Source organism: Megalobrama amblycephala, linkage group LG6, assembly GCF_018812025.1.
Source record: "Megalobrama amblycephala isolate DHTTF-2021 linkage group LG6, ASM1881202v1, whole genome shotgun sequence".
In the NCBI taxonomy this organism is placed as follows: Eukaryota; Metazoa; Chordata; class Actinopteri; order Cypriniformes; family Xenocyprididae; genus Megalobrama; species Megalobrama amblycephala.
Window position 1 is genome coordinate 36,921,468 of NC_063049.1, and position 18,229 is coordinate 36,939,696.

The window sequence follows — 18,229 nt, forward strand, 5'->3', positions numbered from 1 at the left end:
AGTATTTTAAAACAACTAAAACAGGAAAGAAATATATTGGAACAATTTTGAATGACACTCACGCTGGACAGAAAGTTTACAGGTTGAGTCTACTTTGCCAGCAATCAGTTTATATTTTCCTTCATCTGATGCGTATGTCCTGTTAATGGCCAGTCTCTGTTTGGATCCTTTGACAACTATCTGGACTCTATCACTTGCTGTCACCAGCTTGTCATTTTGGAACCATTTTACCGAAGTTATATCAGGAGCAGAGATTTTAGCCTCAAGGACAGCTTTAGTGCCTTCTACTGTGGAAACGTCTTTTAATGGTGCCAAGAAGCCAATAGCTGGATAAGAAACAAAACGATTAATACAACACTTTCTTGTTTGAGAATCCATTGAACATTCACTTATGGTTAATAAGAAGACTTACTTTGAACTGTTAGCTTTCCCTTTGTAGAAATGTCCTGAACAGGAACAACAAAGGAGTACATTCCTGCATCATCCTTACTGGCGTCCTCAATGAGAAGCTTATGGGTGACTTTGTCAATGACCATGTGAATCTTATTGGAAGCAGAGATGGCTTGACCATTCTTCATCCATGAGCCCTCAACATTCTCCTGAGAGAATCGCACCTCAAGTTGGGCAATATCACCCTCACAGATTGTCAGGTCAGAAAGACCTTGCATCAGAGTCACAGGGCGCACTAGAGTAAACCAGAAATATTTAAATAAGATTTAAATCACTTTTAATTATAGCAGACGATTAAAATGAGTTTTAATAGAAAAGGACACAGCTTATAAAAACACTTCTAAATACGTTAATCCTAATTTCCTCATTCTCACCTTTCATCTTAAGAGAGGCACTTGTCTTAAGATCTCCAACTTTGAAAGTGTATTTTCCTTGGTCCTGCTTTTTAACATCTTTCACAGAAAGACTATGACGACCACGACGTGCAGACACAACATATTTAAGGCTAGGAGTGATTTCTTTGTTCTCAAAATACCAGATGCCTTCAGCATCCTCACGGGACAAAACACACTCAAACTCTCCAGAGTATGACTCAGGTACTTCTGTGTTCTCAAGGTTCTTCACAATTTCAAGTGGTGCACCTGTATAAGACATCAAATTGTGCATTTGATTAAATGCTCAAAACTATTAAACACTGTTGGATGAGAAGATAAAACTGTTGTAAGTGTTGTACTAACCTTCAACAAAAAGTGAGGCACTGGTTCTTATCTGGTCATCGTCAACAACCACACAACTGTACTCGTCTTCGTCCTTCATAGAAATCATCAGCACTGATAGGAAGTGCACCTTTCTGTCAGAGTGCATTCTGTATTTGTCACCTGAGAAGATTTCTGCATTGTTCTTCATCCACTTGACCTTAACAAATGGCTCATTCGTCTCACATTCAAAGGTCACCATGGTGTCCTTCTCTTTAGCATTCTGATCTTCTAGAACTTGTGTAAATGAAATAACTTGTTTGCCTGAAAGAAAAGTGAAAGAACAATGACTCAAGATTAATTCTAACTTTTACAGTACAGATAATATGCAAACAGCAAGAAGTAGGAAAAAGTTTTACCTTGAACCAGCAGGAAAGCATGGCTTGAGGTCTCTCCAGCAATGTTCATGGCTTTGACCATTACACTTGCTGAGTCCTCAGCTAAGACATTTCTTATCACTAATTCACAGACATGGTCTTCTGGCCAATACCAGTAAACCCGGTCTGATTTCTCCAATAAGACACCATTCTTGAACCACTGGCATTCTGGATCTGGTTTACCGGTGACTCTACAACGGAAGTGTATTTCATCTCCCAGGCAAACTGTCTGGCTCTGGATCCGTTCAATGATCTTTGGAGCCTCCATGCTTGGAGAGAGCACAATTTTCTCTGGTTTGATTTTGGGAATGGTGAGTTTACCCTCCTCTTCTTTTTTCTTCTCAGCATCAGGTCCTAGTTCTTTGGCGTGATGAAGAAGTTCTTCCTTTCTCTTCTTCAGCATACCCTCATAAGACTCATCCTTCTTGCGGGACTTCAGATCTACAGCAGTTATTGCTTCATAGTAGCCTTCCTGGGTCCTACGTTTGAATTTGCTTCTCAGTTCGTCTGTTTCTTCTGTTAATTTCTCATGGATCACTCTCTCGGTTTTCCTCAGCTTAACCACCTCCTTGGGTTCTTTAGAGGTTTCAGATGGTTTCTCGGCTTTGACAACCTCAAATGAGACTCTGCCATGCTCTTGTGATGGTACAGGAGCAGGAGCCTTGAACTCAGGAGCACGGCGCAGGATTGACCTGAAGTCCTCCTTTTGCTGAATCTCAAATTTCACAAGATGCTCAGCAACACCTTCAGGGTTTTCAGCCACAACTTTGACATCTCCTGAATCATATGACTTGGTGTCTACAATTTCTAAGTAGTGAATGCCATCAAACTGAAGTCTAAATCTTTTACTCTTGCGGATGAGCAGTCCATTGAGGTACCAGTTGACTTTTGGGGTAGGGTAGCCTGTCACCCTACAGCGGAATTTGGCTGATTCTCCCTCCATAACTCTTAGTGGCTCTGGAAGTAGCACAATCTCTGGCTTAGTCTTTTCAAAGTTATCATCTCCAGTAACTCCAGAGGGGCCACCCTCATGGGCAATACGCTCTATTTCATCTATTCTTTGACCTCGCCTTCCCTCTGGCAACTGTGTTTCCTCTACAAGGCTTTTCTCATCTTTAACAATTAGTGTAGCAGAGGTCTGGTCAACTCCAAATTTGTTGGTGGCTCTGCAAGTAACGACACCACTATCTCTGGAATAAGCAGCTTCATAGTCAAGACTGCAATAGCCAAACTCATTGACCATGCGTAGTCTGTTAGCAGCTTCCAGTGGCTTGCCATCATGCAGCCACTCAACAATCATGGTTGGGTCTCCAATAGGGGTCAGTCTGCACTCAAAGTGTGCAGGTCCAAATCGCTTCAGCCTGACTGAAGTAAGCTTCTTTTTGAAGTGAGGCTTCTGTTGCTTCTCCTTATCGTAGAGGTCACCATCTTCCCATTGTTCCTGACCATAGCGAAGATGCAGTGGCTCTAACTCTGGTGCAGCAATTTCTTTGGCCTTGTAGGTTCCCTTGGGAATTACAAGCTTTTTCTCAGGCTGAGGCTGTACTGCATCCACCTCAATGTTAACTCTGCAACGTGTGGTATCTCTGCCAGCTTTGTTGATAGCTGTAGCAGTGTACCATGCGCTATCAGATCCTGTACTTGATGGAATCTTGAAGTGAGCTTCTCCTTTACCACCCTCAATCCTAATAACAAATACATTCAGTTAACTGTAATACAGACATGTTTTTTTTAATACCACATAAATCTCATCATAGGAAGCATGACTGAAAACTTACCTAATATGTGGGTGTTTGTGTGGGGAGATTATGTCACTGTTCTTCAGCCAAACAATGTCAGGAAGGGGGTTGCCAATAGCTTTAACAGCTAGCTCAACCAAAGTACCCTCTTTAACACTGATGTTTCTTAGTTTCTCAACAAACTGTGGTCTCACCAAGTTTTCCTTGGCTGAAAATGACAGCAATGTAAAACAGAATATTTCATTAGAAATATTTAATGCAGTTGGCCTGAAGTGACTGTGACACAGAAAGTTATTCTATAAATTAATTATTAGTGTATACAGCATCATACCTTCAACAGTGAGAGTCACAGATACAGTTGTTTTTCCAGCTCTGTTCTGAGCAACGACCGTCCACTCTCCAGAGTCCTGAGGCATGGCAGGAACCACAATCATTGATTGAGTTCCATCCTCCTTTACCACTATCTTGTGGGTGTAGTCATTGACCACTTGTTGTCCTGTAATGATAAAAATATAGTTGTCATGGCATGGTAATAAAAGAATTGGCAGTTATAAAACCTCCTATGGATGCAGATTACTAACCATTGTGGAACCAGTAAGTTTCAGGCATGGGTCTTCCAACTACTTTCAGATCAAATCTTGCAGTCTGTCCCTCGGAGCACTTAAAGGATGAGGGCTTCTGTACAAACACAGGCTTGTAGAGTCTTTCTAGCTGGGCCTCATCTGTCTCATCAAGTCTACGAGCAGGTGATTGACCAGGAGAACGACTTTTGGAGCGTGGTGATGTGGACCTGAAAAATGCAATATTTGTAATATCTCAGTCCAATAAATTATGTAATTTGCTATGGGGATATTACAAACTATGTAATATTCTTAGATTGATTATTCAAAGCCTACCTAATTCTTTGAACTGCCCCTGGCTGAGGAAGCTGTGTTTGTGTTACACCAGATGGCTCCACATACAGCTTTCCAGAGCTGACAGCATTACCCTTCATGTTACTGATCAAAGCAGAATAGACACCCTCATCTTCTGCCAGCACCGTAGGAAGACGCAGACTAGCTCTACCATCCTGCAGAACCTCCATCTGATAACGGCCTCCATGCATGATGCGCTTACCATCTTTGTACCAGGTTATCTATAATTGAAATAATACAAAAGTAAGTTACGATCCTCTAATTTGATTGGATAAGCACTGATGATTTTCAGTACAGTAGCACTTTTGCTTGTTTGATATAGTTTCAAAATGTTACTAGCTTAGTGGAATGAATTTTGAATGTGTGTAAACATAATTTAATCTTACCTTAGGGAGAGGGGTTCCTGTCATCCTACAATGTAAAGTTGCACTCATTCCCTCCCTGAGTCTGTAATTTTTAACTGGAGTATTAAAGACGGGAGAAATAGCATCGTGTTCAGAAACACTCATATCCAACTGCTCCCCATCCTCAGTCACCAGCTCCTGGTAGGTAATCTTGAGTAGGTGGAACTCAATTTCTTGGATGAATCTCTGCTCCAAGTTAGAAATTTGGAACTCCTGTAAAAAAATATCATTGTAAGGTTCATACTCACACTTTGTAAATTCAGAAGTTGATTTTCAGGATTTATAAACTTAAAATAAGGCTAAAAAAAACTTGAAACCTTTCATACCTGCTCTGAAATGAAGGACTGCATCATTTGGGTTTGTTGAGCCATCCTCCTCTGCATGAGCATCTGCTCTTTCTCAGTGACAGTTTCAACAACAGCAGAAATCTCAGCCACTTTTGGCTCCTCTATAATAGTAGTTACTTCTGTCTTGAATATCTCTTCCTGTTTCTTCACATACAGCTCATATGCCTCTGTAAAATGCAGGAAAACACCATTAACAATTGATCTAAAATACCACTGCAATTCATAATATAGTCACCCCGAAAACCAACCTTCATCAAGCAGCATGGCTGAAGCAGAGATCTCTCCAAGTGGGTTCCTAGCAAAGATGGTGTACTCTCCTGCATCATCAGCAAATGTCATGGAGATCTCAAGCTTGCATGCTCCTGTTTCCTTATTGTAGGCTACTCTGTACCTAGAGGATACATGAGTTTGAGGTTTTTTCCTATTAATATCTTTGCATCACAGACAGTTCACATGAAACTAAAGCAGAGGACAATGCATAAAAAAACTTTGAAAACTCAGTCGCAATAGACATAAATGTATGGCGATATTTTACAAACAATTCAGATCAGAAAGTGTATACATGTACAGTGTAAAACATACCTGTATCCAGTGGTAAGTGGAATTCCACTTTTCTTCCAGTAAATATGAGGCTTGGGGCTTCCTCCGACCTGGCATTCAAAGATTATGCTGTCTCCCTCCACAAGCTTCTGCACTGTGGGCTTCTTTACAAAGAATGGGGCAACACCTGCTCCAGCCTCCATATGCTCAGAGACTGCACTTATTTCAGACATTGTCTCCTCTTTGGCTTCAACTGTAACACTGTTTGTTAAACATCAAGGAATCAGATTGCAAATTCTTACTAATTAATACTATTTAATATAGTTTATACCACAAAGAATTCTATCAACTCACTGTCTTTCATGAGCAGACATTTCAATGTGTTCAGAAACAGTAGAGAAATCCTCCCGGCTTTCAATGTCTTCTGAGACTGAAAATGAAAAATTATCTATAAATATTAGTCTATAATCACACAGATCATTTTGTTTCAAGCCAAGTCATATGATCTTACCTTTGACAAGCAGGTAGCAGGAGGTGCTGATAGTTCCAGCCTCACTGGTAGCAGTGCAAGTGAAGCGGCCACTATCTTCAGCAAAGGCCTCACGGATCACCAAGCGGGCATAGCCGTTTTCAAAAGTGATCTGGAAGTCAATGGAGTTCTCGATTCTGTAATCCTCCCTGAACCACATTATGGCTGGGGTGGGGTGACCTGAAATCTGGCACTCCAGAGACACAGACTCCCCCTCGGTAACAGTCACATTCTTCAGACCCTGGACAAAGAAAAAACAGTATTACAAAATGTAAATATTTTAACTTCGCAAGGTATCTTACACTTATTAACATTTTTTTTAATTCATGAAATTTTAAAATCAAAAAATTGCTAAGTGCTCATTTACTCACAGCCACAATAGTTGGCGGCATCACTTGCTCTTTTGCGAGGGATGGGATTGCTGCAGTCTCAACAATCTGAATTGCAAAAAGAACAGTCAAACATGGGCGAGGCTAGCCCCTTTTTAGGGGTGCTTCAGCACCCCTAAAAAGGAGCTCAGCACCCCTAAAACTTGGAGTAAGAAATGTTATTCTAAAATTTTTGTTCGTCTTTTACAAGGTTAAATAATGTCCAAAACATACTCTGTAGTTTGTGGTTTAAAATGTATGTGTTAAGGATGAAAATGAAAACATCCCCCTTAGCAAATGATGTCATCCTCTTCTCTTTTTCTACTTCTCCTCTTTACCTGCACCGCTCAGCACGACCGTCATCCAGCGCGAAACACGCAGAGTGAGAACCCGTTATGTAGTGTTGTGAATCAACTAAGTTGCTCCAAAGCTGTGTCTCACACTTCTTTCCTTTTACCTAGAGTTGTTCCGATTCCGAAACCATATCGGTGAGTAGCCTACTGGAGTCAGTATAAAAAAAATATCCCCCCTGGGTGATGCTACTCCTCAAACCACCAACAGAGCATATAAAATACCAAAAATATAAATCTTTTTTTTAAAACATCGCCAAGTAAAACGCTGCATTTATATAGAACTGTCTCTTTACGACCACAACAAACGGGACACTTTTCAGACCCGCGTTCCGACCTCGCCTCAGCGCCAGGAGCAAGTCAAACGAGCGCGGAAAAGGTGCAGGTGACGACGAGGGAGCTTCAGTTGAACAACAGTGAACTGCAGTCAGATGAGATCACTGTTGCCAACTATTTTCAAAGGAAAGTAGCTAAAGCCTGCCCAAAAAGTCGCTAAATGTCGCTAGATGACGTCATGGGTAAATTAGCATATTCGTGACGTCATCACGCCGGTTGCATTCTGCCTGCCTAATGTGTTTTCTCTCCTAATCCGTGCTCACATAGCCTACTGTATTTTAATACAATATAATATAATATAGCCGAATGTCAAATAAAGCTGTTCTCATATATATATATATATATATATATATATATATATATATATATATATATATATATATATATATATATATATGCCTATATAATTTTTTATTTTTTTGTCCGGCAACAAAACGCGTATGATATAATGAATGACATTTTTATACATTTGTAAATTACATGAATTCAGAGAGTTCGGAAACTGGATGAACTAAAGCTCTGTGATAGTGAGTAAAATAAGTGATAATAAGCACACGAGAAAAATGGAAATTAAAACCATCAAACTAAATTCTTTAAATATAAAACAAAGGAGAATCAGAAATAGTGTTTGGTCCGTGGCAACACTGTGTGCTCGTATGTACTCGCTCATTCACATCTGTCAGATGCCGTGCACTCAACGGTGCTGCTGCTCCTCTCAGCCACTCAATGACGGCAGCGGGAAAGCAAGACCTCGCGCTCACAGGACAGTGCTGGTGACATTTGAAAAGTTACTGAGGTTTGTCCAAAAAGTCGCTAGATTTGTCGCTAGGCGCTTTTTTGAAAAATTGTCGCTAAAGGGGTCTGAAAAGTCGCTAAATCTAGCGACAAAGTCGCTAAGTTGGCAACAATGATGTTGTCAGGCTATGTCGGTAAAACTCAGAAAAATGAACACGACTGTCCAATCAGCCGTTATACTGTGCTCGTGGGCGTGGCGCGCACTCAAGAATTGCATGCGCAAATGCGCCAGCGCGTGCTGCATAATTACTTTATTATAGCTTAAATAAAGCGCAAAAGAAACTGCGAGCAATGACCGTCGTTGTTCTGTTGTAAGTTAAGTCATGAAATTACCAAACACCAAAGCTGCCTCAAAACTGTGCAGGCATGTATTTGTTGACATGGTTTTAAAGCTATCGTTATCCAATTTGTTGGCCTTAAAACGTCTTAAAATGCACATATGTACACCAGGGAAATCTAAATTTTCAAGGGGGAGCATGCCCCCGAACCCCCCTAGCATACTACATTTTCTGACCTCGGTAATTAAAACGCGGCTTATTCTATCTAATGAAATCTGAGGTAAACGTGCATTTCTCAAAATGTGCGCACTTTTGGACTAAAAGTTTTGTGTGTATGCACTGTGATCAAAAATAAATGGGACCTAACACGATTGAATTTGTGTCTCGTTATTCAATTAATAACTAGGCTAAAAAAAAAAAAAACAGAAAAAAAAAATCTGGATTTTGGAGTTAGTTGAATCAATGTTAAAATGATAAAGTTATTTTTCAATAGACATATTTTTTGTTTTTGTGTGAAAAGAGGGTGGGTGGTGGCAGTGGGGCTCATTGGGTGCTCAGCACCCCTAAAGCTCTGACCCTAGAATCGCCCCTGCAGTCAAATCAAAATTTATATCAAATAATTTTTTTTGGTTGAGATGGAAAAGCAAATACAAATCAGCAGGTTGTAACAGTAAAAGACAAATGGTTTAAGATCAATGATTAATGGGTAAAAGAGAAAACTGGTAAAAGAGAATGATTCATCAGTGAAGCAAGTGAGATCTTTACAGGACTGGTTGTGTTCACAACGGTCAAAAGGCAGGGGGTGATATTGTAACATAATTAATTCAGGGTGATTTCAGTCCGATTAACTACATAAATCTACACAACAAACTTGTGTCCCAAGTTACCACCATAAGATTGTGCAATGTCCCCTGTAAATGTTTTTTGCAGCTATCATAAACTGTATTATTACAACAAAATATAAATTCAACCCAAACTGCAATTAATTAATATTTCATATATTACATATATACTAGATATACTAATAATCAATGTGAGGTTGAATCCTAAAATTAAAGTCAAAGAATATTTAGTTTATACACTGGTAAAATAGTTTTATGCCAGGCAAACAGTGACCAATTCTTGGCACCCTTATATTCTCATTCTATTATAAGACCATCACATGACACACGCTATCTCTAGAGCTCAGCATCTGTTCACATCAATCACAGTCAGCTTCTGTACAACAAATAAATCAGTCTCACTGTTTGGTCAAATGCTCAATTACATTTACCTACTATTGCCTTACTAATAAACAGGACTTTTTCAGTTATCTGTTCCACATTTATGCACATGTAGTTTGTGTTTATATTACATTTTTATAACTTAGATTTTTGCTGGCTAAAAAGGTTGGTGCTATAATATATTTTTTGAGGGATTCAATGTTTGTCTATCACTGTTCATGCATTTGTATTCAAGAGATTCAAAACAAACATGATCAATGAATTGTTGTGAGTACTAAACTTTTTAAAAATACAACTGATCAACTTCTAGAAACAATTAGGCCTCCATGCTACATATAGGCAGAGAAAAGAAACCACTGTAGGCATGTGCAATTTTCCCATTTTAAGAGCAAGAAGCAGTAAATACTGTGCACACAGAATGAATACACATTGTGGCAATGCACACAACAAAGAATAGGTTAACAATGAATTTACTATCTTTCTAATAAAAGAAGTAGTGTAATTTGAGTAATGTGGTTAAACAGTGTGCAGCAAATCTATTCAGATGGGAAAAAAAAAATATGAATGTGTATTTCCAATTGATGTATTAAATATCAGTTAAATTACATTAAATCAGTAAAACTTCAACATGGCAAGTTAGTGAAACTCGCTGGGCTAGTATGCAAAATTGAGTGTGATCATTTAAGGTGTGACAACTGATAAATGGTGTGAAAACAATCATTCTCACCCCCAACCCCCAACATCTCTAATGTGGATTCCTTTGCACTAACAGTTGTCTCATTAATATGTGTGTGGTCTCATTTTCAACTCAGTCTGTTTGCAGTAGAAAACAAATTATCTAAAATAGTTCCAAATGACCTTTTGTTAGTGACCGCATACATTATGTTTATTTCAAATGATATTTTATGCACTTCTTTATTTTAATTAAAATGTTTTTGATTAAGATTTTTTTGACTATATATTATATGACTTTTTTTTTTTTTTCAATTTATTACAAAGATAAAACGTTACTTTTTACCCACTAGAGGTCATAGTAGTAAAAATAGACCTACTTCTTTGACAGCGACTCCACTGGCTTGTTGCTGCATAGCAAAAGAACCTTCCCATTGCTGCTCCTTGTGGACAAATGTGGAGGAGGTCTGAACATATGAGGCCCCAGTAGTCATGCTGGTGTAGCTGGACTCTCCCACATAACCCTCCTGCTTCCATGGAGGCAGTACATCTGCAGCCTGTGTGACTTGTTTGTGTATAGTCATTGGAGACTTCACTGGTCTGATAGGGGACACAGACAGTCTTGAAGGGGAAGTAGGCCTAAAATAAAACATGTAAAAAAAAAAAGAATTAACAAGGAACAAATGCTATGTAAGAAAGATGTTTCATGTACCGTAAAATTAGGTAAACAGAACATGGATTCATCTTTGCACTTACATTTTCATAAGTGTGGGAGAGGGAGCAAATGACTCTCCATTACATAGCAATCATTGTCACTATTGATCTTAGTTCATTTATCTGCGACGTGCACTATTTGTAAAGGTATTATTACTACTAAGTAGTAATGATGTTGAAAATATACTTCACCTGTGAGGGGTGTGAATGGGGGCTTTAACGGGCCTCACAGGGGATGGTGACTGATGGCGCGTAGTTGCAACCTTTGACACCCCTGTTGGGGTTGGGGACTTGGAAGTTGGCTTTGGAGGTATACGAGGAGGTGTCTTGTGAGCCAAATCACCATCCTCAATCTCCAGTTCCATCATGGCACTGGACTCAAAGGAGGTTTCCATTCTCTGTGAAAGACACATAACACTAAGTTAACAAGGTATTTTGCCGTCAGCTTCATGTGTAATTTTGTCAGAATGTTAACTACCTTTTCAACTCTAGCCTGACGAGTCTGTGAAATCTGAGAAGTTGAAACAAAAGTCTTGGTCTTCTTTGCAGGCACTGCAACCTCTTCACCTGAAATAAACAAGTAAACATTTAAAGAACACACTATATTACAAAATGTCAAGTTATTTCATTTGGAAATCAAATCAAACCTTGAACCAGAAGTTCAGCTGTAGAAGTAGTACGTCCACTGCTATTAGAAGCACTGACAGAATAAGTTCCAGAATCTTCTGGGAAGGCCTCGGCAATCAACAAACTATAAAGGTCTCCATCTTGAACAATCTGAAAGTCAGCAGAGCTCTGAATCTCAGCTCCCTCTCTGTAGAACTTTACCACAGGTGTAGGGATTCCTGTAACTCGAACATCCAGTCTCACTTGGCTTCCTTGTCTAACAGTCATGCTCTGTAGTCTCTGAATGATGTTTGGTGGCGCAGTTTCCACTTTGAGGCAAGCAAAAAAATAGTGTTTGTTTAACATAAAAAGTCACTGGCAGTAAAGTACAAAGCTGTTTCAAAACTAATTGCTTACCTGTAACCAGCAGTTCAGCAGTGCTAGTGGCTTGTCCAGCGCCATTGGTGGCTCTCACAGAAAATCTTCCGCTGTGTGCGGCTGTCACAGCGGGGATCATCAGAACAGCGCGGCCATCGCTGAACGAGATCTGAGCGCCGGGCAGAGCGGCAGCAGTAAGAACCTGGCCATCACGAAACCAGCTCACCTCCGGAACTGGATTACCTATAGAAAAATATTGGAGGAAATGATTAAATAAGCTATTTTAAAATAGTGTTTCCCAATCTTTTTGTCATATATAAGCCCATAGCCCCATCAGAAAAGTTCAAGTACCCCTTCATCAATACCAAAACAGGAATCATCAGAAATGCTCATTTTAACTCCTATTATACTGGATGTAATTTATTTTCACAGCCCTAATATTTTTATTTCAAATTTGGTTGAACAAAGTTTGGGTTAACATAGCAAAATCAAAATCTTTCCAGGTAATAATGATAAATGAATGTATTTTTATTCCACTTTTTTCTTCTGTCCTTACCACTAACTTGAGCCTCGAACGTTGCAGCACTACCCTCAAGTGCCACAACGCTCTGAAGCGGCTGTGTAAATGTTGGAGCTTGTGTTGACATGGTAGAAGGCACCCTAGAAAAGAACAGAATCAAGTTCAAGATATCAGTCAAGATAATTGTTTAATGCCCAGTGAATCAAATAGAAATACAACAGCATTACTGTCTGTTACATGACAAACTAGGTGGGCTATTTTTAGCTGTAAAAGAAATGAACTGACTAATGACTAACACCCCCTACCCCCACCAGCACCTGGCCATCAGCAGCCTGTCATTTGTGAGAATTGTGAACGACGAAGCTGTCGAGTGTCAGGTCAAGCACCCAATTGAATATGTTATAAATGTGTGAACAGCAACTGTGAGCTGTAAGATAAGGCTATAAAATAAAATTAAATAACTTGCCTAAAAAATTAATAATCGACAAAGCTATTTCAACACTGAAGCATTTGGCAGAACAAAATAGTCTGTATTCTTATTGGTTCTATAAAATAATTAAATGAATGTATTTGGATATATTAACATGTGATTAGCTTCAAATATGATGCAATTCATTAAAATTACCAATTACCAGAAAGTAACATGGAAAAGGTAATTTAAAATATCAAGCAAGTATAGTTTGTAAATGTGTAAGTAAAAATAATCAAGTACAAAGACATTTTAATATATCTTAAAAATCCATTTCCAAGCTTCTGAAAGTTGGTCATCAAACATCCATTAAGTTTAAATGAAAACCTTGACCTATAAATATCTTTATCTTTATAGAAAAAAAATGCTTCAAATAGCTTCACATGTGCATCATCCAGATATTTCCCATACATAATGCAATATTATTTCTCTAAAACAAAACAACAAGGTATTTGATTGGATTGGATTATATTAAACCATAATTGATATGGTCTTGGCTCGAATGGAAATGGACTCAGTTGCAATGAAATAATTTCTACTGCTTAACATGAGAAAGAAAGAAAGAAAGAAAGAAAGAAAGAAAGAAAGAAAGAAAGAAAGAAAGAAAGAAAGAAAGAAAGTTTACTAGCGGTTAAGCCATCTGCATAATTAGCCAAAAAAAAAAAACAGCCAACAGGTAAGAGCGGACACACATTGTCCATAACATGACTCACAATCACCATCAAAATAGTTTTGCAATAAATATCAATAATAGACAAAAACAAAATGCCAATATAAATTTAATTCAGTCTAAATAGCATCATGTATGAAGGCTGATTCAGTGTGACAGAAATGGCAGTCTCCAAAAATAATCTGTCCCTTGTTTGATTGACAGTCACCATGTGGCACATAGCTGGAGGTGCAACTGATATCTCTGCTGCTGATTCCCTTAAAAAGACATCATGGCCCAGCTAGGTCACCACTCTAATGCTATCACAGGCTATTCTTGGCTATTCTGAAATCATTGCACCTTTTAACAACCTTGAGAGTTATTATGTTTTATAAAATTCTTGAAGAGCAACACAGATTGTCTACACTACCTCATCATACTTGTAAAACCTCAATCAAATAGCACATTGTAAGCAACAGCACTTTTATTTTGCATTAAAAAGGTGTGCAAGCATGTATCATTGTAGCTTATAGTAAGACTTGCTTTAATGGCTGTGTTCTACAGAGTAAATGCCACTTACTTGTATCACAAGGCTGCCTAAACTTGATGGGACTGTGCCCAGGTGGCTAGTGCCTCAGCAACAATCCTCTTATCCAAAAATGATTCCAGAAAATCCAAGGTGAGAACGGTTGGGCCCCGTTAATACCCAAAAAACAAAACTACACAAGGTCTAGACCGTGTAGTTTTGCTTTTCCCTTGCAATCCCTACACCCGAGGCAAGGCTGGGAATGCTCCAACTGCTCAGAACTGCTAACATAGTTGTTTTAGTTTATATACCTCGAGCCTAGCCTGCATCATCACCTCCAGGCCACACCCAGTTGGCCAAAGCATCATGGGAAAGTGATGCATTTTATGCAACTTCACACCTGTCACTCAGTGGTCCCCCTCTCTGAAGTTAATGCAAGCTTGATATGCCTTAGCCTCACTCTGGAGTTTCTTTACTACATTGGGTTTGTTGATTCATTGTTCATGCAAGTAAATGGGTATGTTCATACCCCATTCAATGACATGCCATGCTGGAAACCCTTATGGCAGGCATTAACCTGTTGATGACCAAAAGGAGAGACTGGCTGTCCCTGTCACTCAAAGGAAGGGCAAGGCAAGGCAACCCCCACAGTAAGGGATGGATATACTGGTTACAGAATGCTTGCTAACTGTGCCTATTTTTGAAATTTGTTACAATCATCCAAATTTGTCAGTCTTGGTGAACAAAACATTGCATTTCACAACTTTCTTTCAATGGCCCTGTTAATGGAATAAAAAACATCCAAGCTTTAAAATGCACTACTTTTGCAACAACAAGAGTTTGAGGTCACTGTTTGGGGTGTAAAATTCACCACAACTAAAAGCTAATGTACTTGGCATATTTAGTCATTATACTGTCTTCACGTCCAAATAAGTTAAAGGCTTTTGATCTTTAGCTTAGCATGTTAATGCTATTCAGGGACAACCATTTTTTCCCAAATAAATGGACTCTAGCTGACTGTAAAATGCATGCCTTGACTACAAGGATGAGTCTCATTATAAGATGAATTCATTAAATAGCAATACAACAAGTGTGCAGAAAGCATTATCACTTTAACATTCTCCAAACCTTTATCCATGATATTGAAATTACTGATACACAGTATATCCAAACTGATGGTTAAACCTTAAACATGATTAAACCTGATTATATTATAAAGCTTATAAAGCTGGGTGATGAGACATGTACTACAATGGAAACTGAAAGCATTAGCCTCAGGCTAACATAAACTTGAAAAAAAAATGATAAACCTCGTCAAGGAGTAGGCTATGATGACCATTTCATCACAATCAAATTACAAGTTAAACCAAAAGACTGTTTAAAGAACATCCCTCAAGCATAAATGTATACTGTTTTATCATTTACACTTACTGTTTACCAGATTATCACATTCAGATCAGCATTCTTGTCCTTCAGCTTCTCAAGTGGTGTTGGCACTTTGTTGAAAGCTGGTGGCTCTAAAATACATTTAAAATACAAAATATAGAGTTTTAAATGAATTATTAACAAATATTAATTATGAACCAAATATATAGATATTACAAACAAATATTTAAAAAAATCATTGATAATCAATAAATAAAATCCTCCTAAGGCTGGCCCACACTAAAAGATTTTTAAAATCTTATCAGATTTTCAAAATAGGAGAGACCACAAACATGATGTTAAAAAATTAGTTTTGTTTCTATAGTGTGTGGAGGGCTGCAATGTGACCAAGACACCACACCCCACACTAACAGTTTACATTCTCAAATAACTAGATTCCCGACTGTGAACACGGGAAATCTTGCAAAATAAATATCTTGTGGGAAAACATGACTTTAGAGTAAACAAACATGGTGGACGACGGGCTAGAAGAAATGGACGGCTTTTTACAAAAATTAGCCAAAAAAAAAAAAAAAGAAGTTTTTTTGGATGAAGTCATGTTATGCTTCCATCAGCTTGCTTTTTGATTTGGTATTGTTTTGTTCCACGTGACAATCTACAGAGTCCGTAAATATATCCGTAAATATTTAACATATAATATTTACGATCTGAGATTGGCGTTCGGCCCTGACGTTCTTCCGAACAGATTCAATCACTCTTAACACACGTCACACCACAGGAAAATCTGATAAGATAATAAGTAGAACCATCAAGATAATCAGGACTTTACCTATAGGATTGTCGCAAGGATAGAATTGGGACAAAAATTGGCCTGATTATCTTGTAGTGGGTAGGTGCCTTTAGCATTGTTCATGGTGATACCTATTCAGCATAAATTAAAGACAAAAGAAGATCCATTTACTGTTTGACTTTTGACTGAAAAGGTGGTACAGCTCATTTGGGCTCTAGTATTGGTATGAGATTGGATAACTGGTATAATATCTATCTGCTCTAACTATAGGCTAATTCACATTGCTCTCTGTCATACTTTTTATAGCATGATGCATTTTTCATAGGTGCTCGTCTCCAAACATATATCATTGGAGAGCAGCTGGCATTTATTTATTTTATTTTTCACATCTCTTGCAATGTATCTGCAGCAGACAAACACATGTGCAGTTCTGTGACAATAAAACAACTAGTGTTTTCCCCTCCCAAAAACATTAAAGACAGTGGTAAACAGCTGCCGTTAGTACTCAAGGTGGTACTCATGTTGATTATGCAAACAGTCCCAGAAGTACAGTGTGAAAAAGAGACCAGTGGGCACAGGAAGAGAGTGGTGAGATAAAGCTCATAATCAAGCAAAACACTCTGGTCAGGTTCTCATTAACTTTATTAATTAAATATTATTTATACAGTGACAAGAACATTAACAGGATTCCAAACCGGATGAAACCTAACAATTCGAAATAAAGAGCTATCACTACTGTCATTTTATCGAATATGGTGTAAGACAAATTAAGTGTTTTCCCATCAAAAACGTCACTTCCTGGAGGATGATGTTATTATGTACAGTGCTCAGCATAAATGAGTACACCCCCTTTGAAAAGCAACATTTTAAACAATATCTCAATGAACACAAAAACAATTTCCAAAATGTTGACAAGACTAAGTTTAATATAACATCTGTTTAACTTATGACATGAAAGTAAGGTTAATGATATAACTTAGATTACACATTTTTTAGTTTTACTCAAATTAGGGTGATGCAAAAATGAGTACACCCCACAACAAAAAGTATTACATCTAGTACTTTGTATGACCTCCATGATTTTTAATGACAGCACACTGTAAAAAATTACCGTGAATTTAACAGTAAAAGACTGTAAAAATGCTGCGGTGAAAAACTGTTAATTGGTTTACAGAAAGTTTCCATACTATATACGGTGAATAACTGTAATAGATCTAACGGTACATTTAATGTAATTTTACGGTAAAATACCGTTAAATTCACAGTTTTTGAAAGTGAAAAATAACAATTCATTGTAAAATTTACAGTGAAAAACGTAAATTGACATTCCCACAATTCCCTGCGTGACACTTCACATTTTATATATTTTTGTTGAAATAACTGTTTCTTCTTAGTTTTTCTCATTTTTTTCTAATCAGTTATGTACATTAGGGTTTTATGTTACATCTAATGTTGTTAAATTAATGTTTATTGCATTTTTAAAATTTCATGCATGTTACCATGATGGTGTTTAGTGTGTGTGTGAATGACACTGTGTGCACCTTCTATATATTAGTATTGTCCTTCTCAGCTTGTGGAAAAGCTGCTTGTGATGAACTTTGATTCATCATGTGACTCTTATCACCACTGTGTTTGGTGACTGTCAGTGTATTATAAAGGTACAAAACAGATATTAGTACTTCATTAGGTTGGTAAATTAACATTATATCAGTTAATGAAATACGTTATTTTACCGTAAATTTTACTGGGATTTTTTTTACAGTGTACTGAAATCCAATGTTAAATATACATATTTAAAATGTAAAATTCACATGTAACTCCGTAAGTATGTTTACGGTTTGATGTCATTTTTACAGTATTATTCTGGTAACCACAGCTGCCGGTATTTTTCCGTAGAAACAACGGGATTTTTTTTACAGTGCACCAAGTCTTCTAGGCATGGAATGAACAAGTTGGCGACATTTTTCAACATTTATCTTTTTCCATTCTTCGAGAATTACCTCTTTTAGAGAGTGGATGCTTGATGGAGAGTGATGCTCAACTTGTCTCTTCAGAATTCCCCATATTGTGTTTGATTGGATTCAGATCAGAAGCCACTGAAAAAGTGCACGATG

At 37.9% G+C, this 18,229-nt stretch overlaps 1 protein-coding gene across 1 annotated transcript in view; it reads right to left on the reverse strand.

Moving 5' to 3' along the window:
* Positions 1-14,226, reverse strand: part of LOC125270626 (titin-like) — a 137,859-nt gene extending 123,633 nt beyond the window's left edge. The window contains 23 exon segments of the mRNA XM_048194421.1: positions 63-326; positions 413-685; positions 825-1,091; positions 1,188-1,469; positions 1,565-3,267; positions 3,361-3,529; positions 3,653-3,817; positions 3,903-4,111; positions 4,218-4,456; positions 4,622-4,852; positions 4,966-5,153; positions 5,235-5,377; positions 5,569-5,787; positions 5,881-5,956; positions 6,038-6,296; positions 6,427-6,492; positions 10,458-10,716; positions 10,984-11,189; positions 11,270-11,358; positions 11,439-11,726; positions 11,815-12,018; positions 12,332-12,435; positions 13,994-14,226. Of these exon segments, the coding sequence (XP_048050378.1) occupies positions 63-326; positions 413-685; positions 825-1,091; positions 1,188-1,469; positions 1,565-3,267; positions 3,361-3,529; positions 3,653-3,817; positions 3,903-4,111; positions 4,218-4,456; positions 4,622-4,852; positions 4,966-5,153; positions 5,235-5,377; positions 5,569-5,787; positions 5,881-5,956; positions 6,038-6,296; positions 6,427-6,492; positions 10,458-10,716; positions 10,984-11,189; positions 11,270-11,358; positions 11,439-11,726; positions 11,815-12,018; positions 12,332-12,422 (5,890 nt within the window). The 5' untranslated portion in view covers positions 12,423-12,435; positions 13,994-14,226.
* Between the last annotated feature and the right edge of the window lie 4,003 nt (positions 14,227-18,229).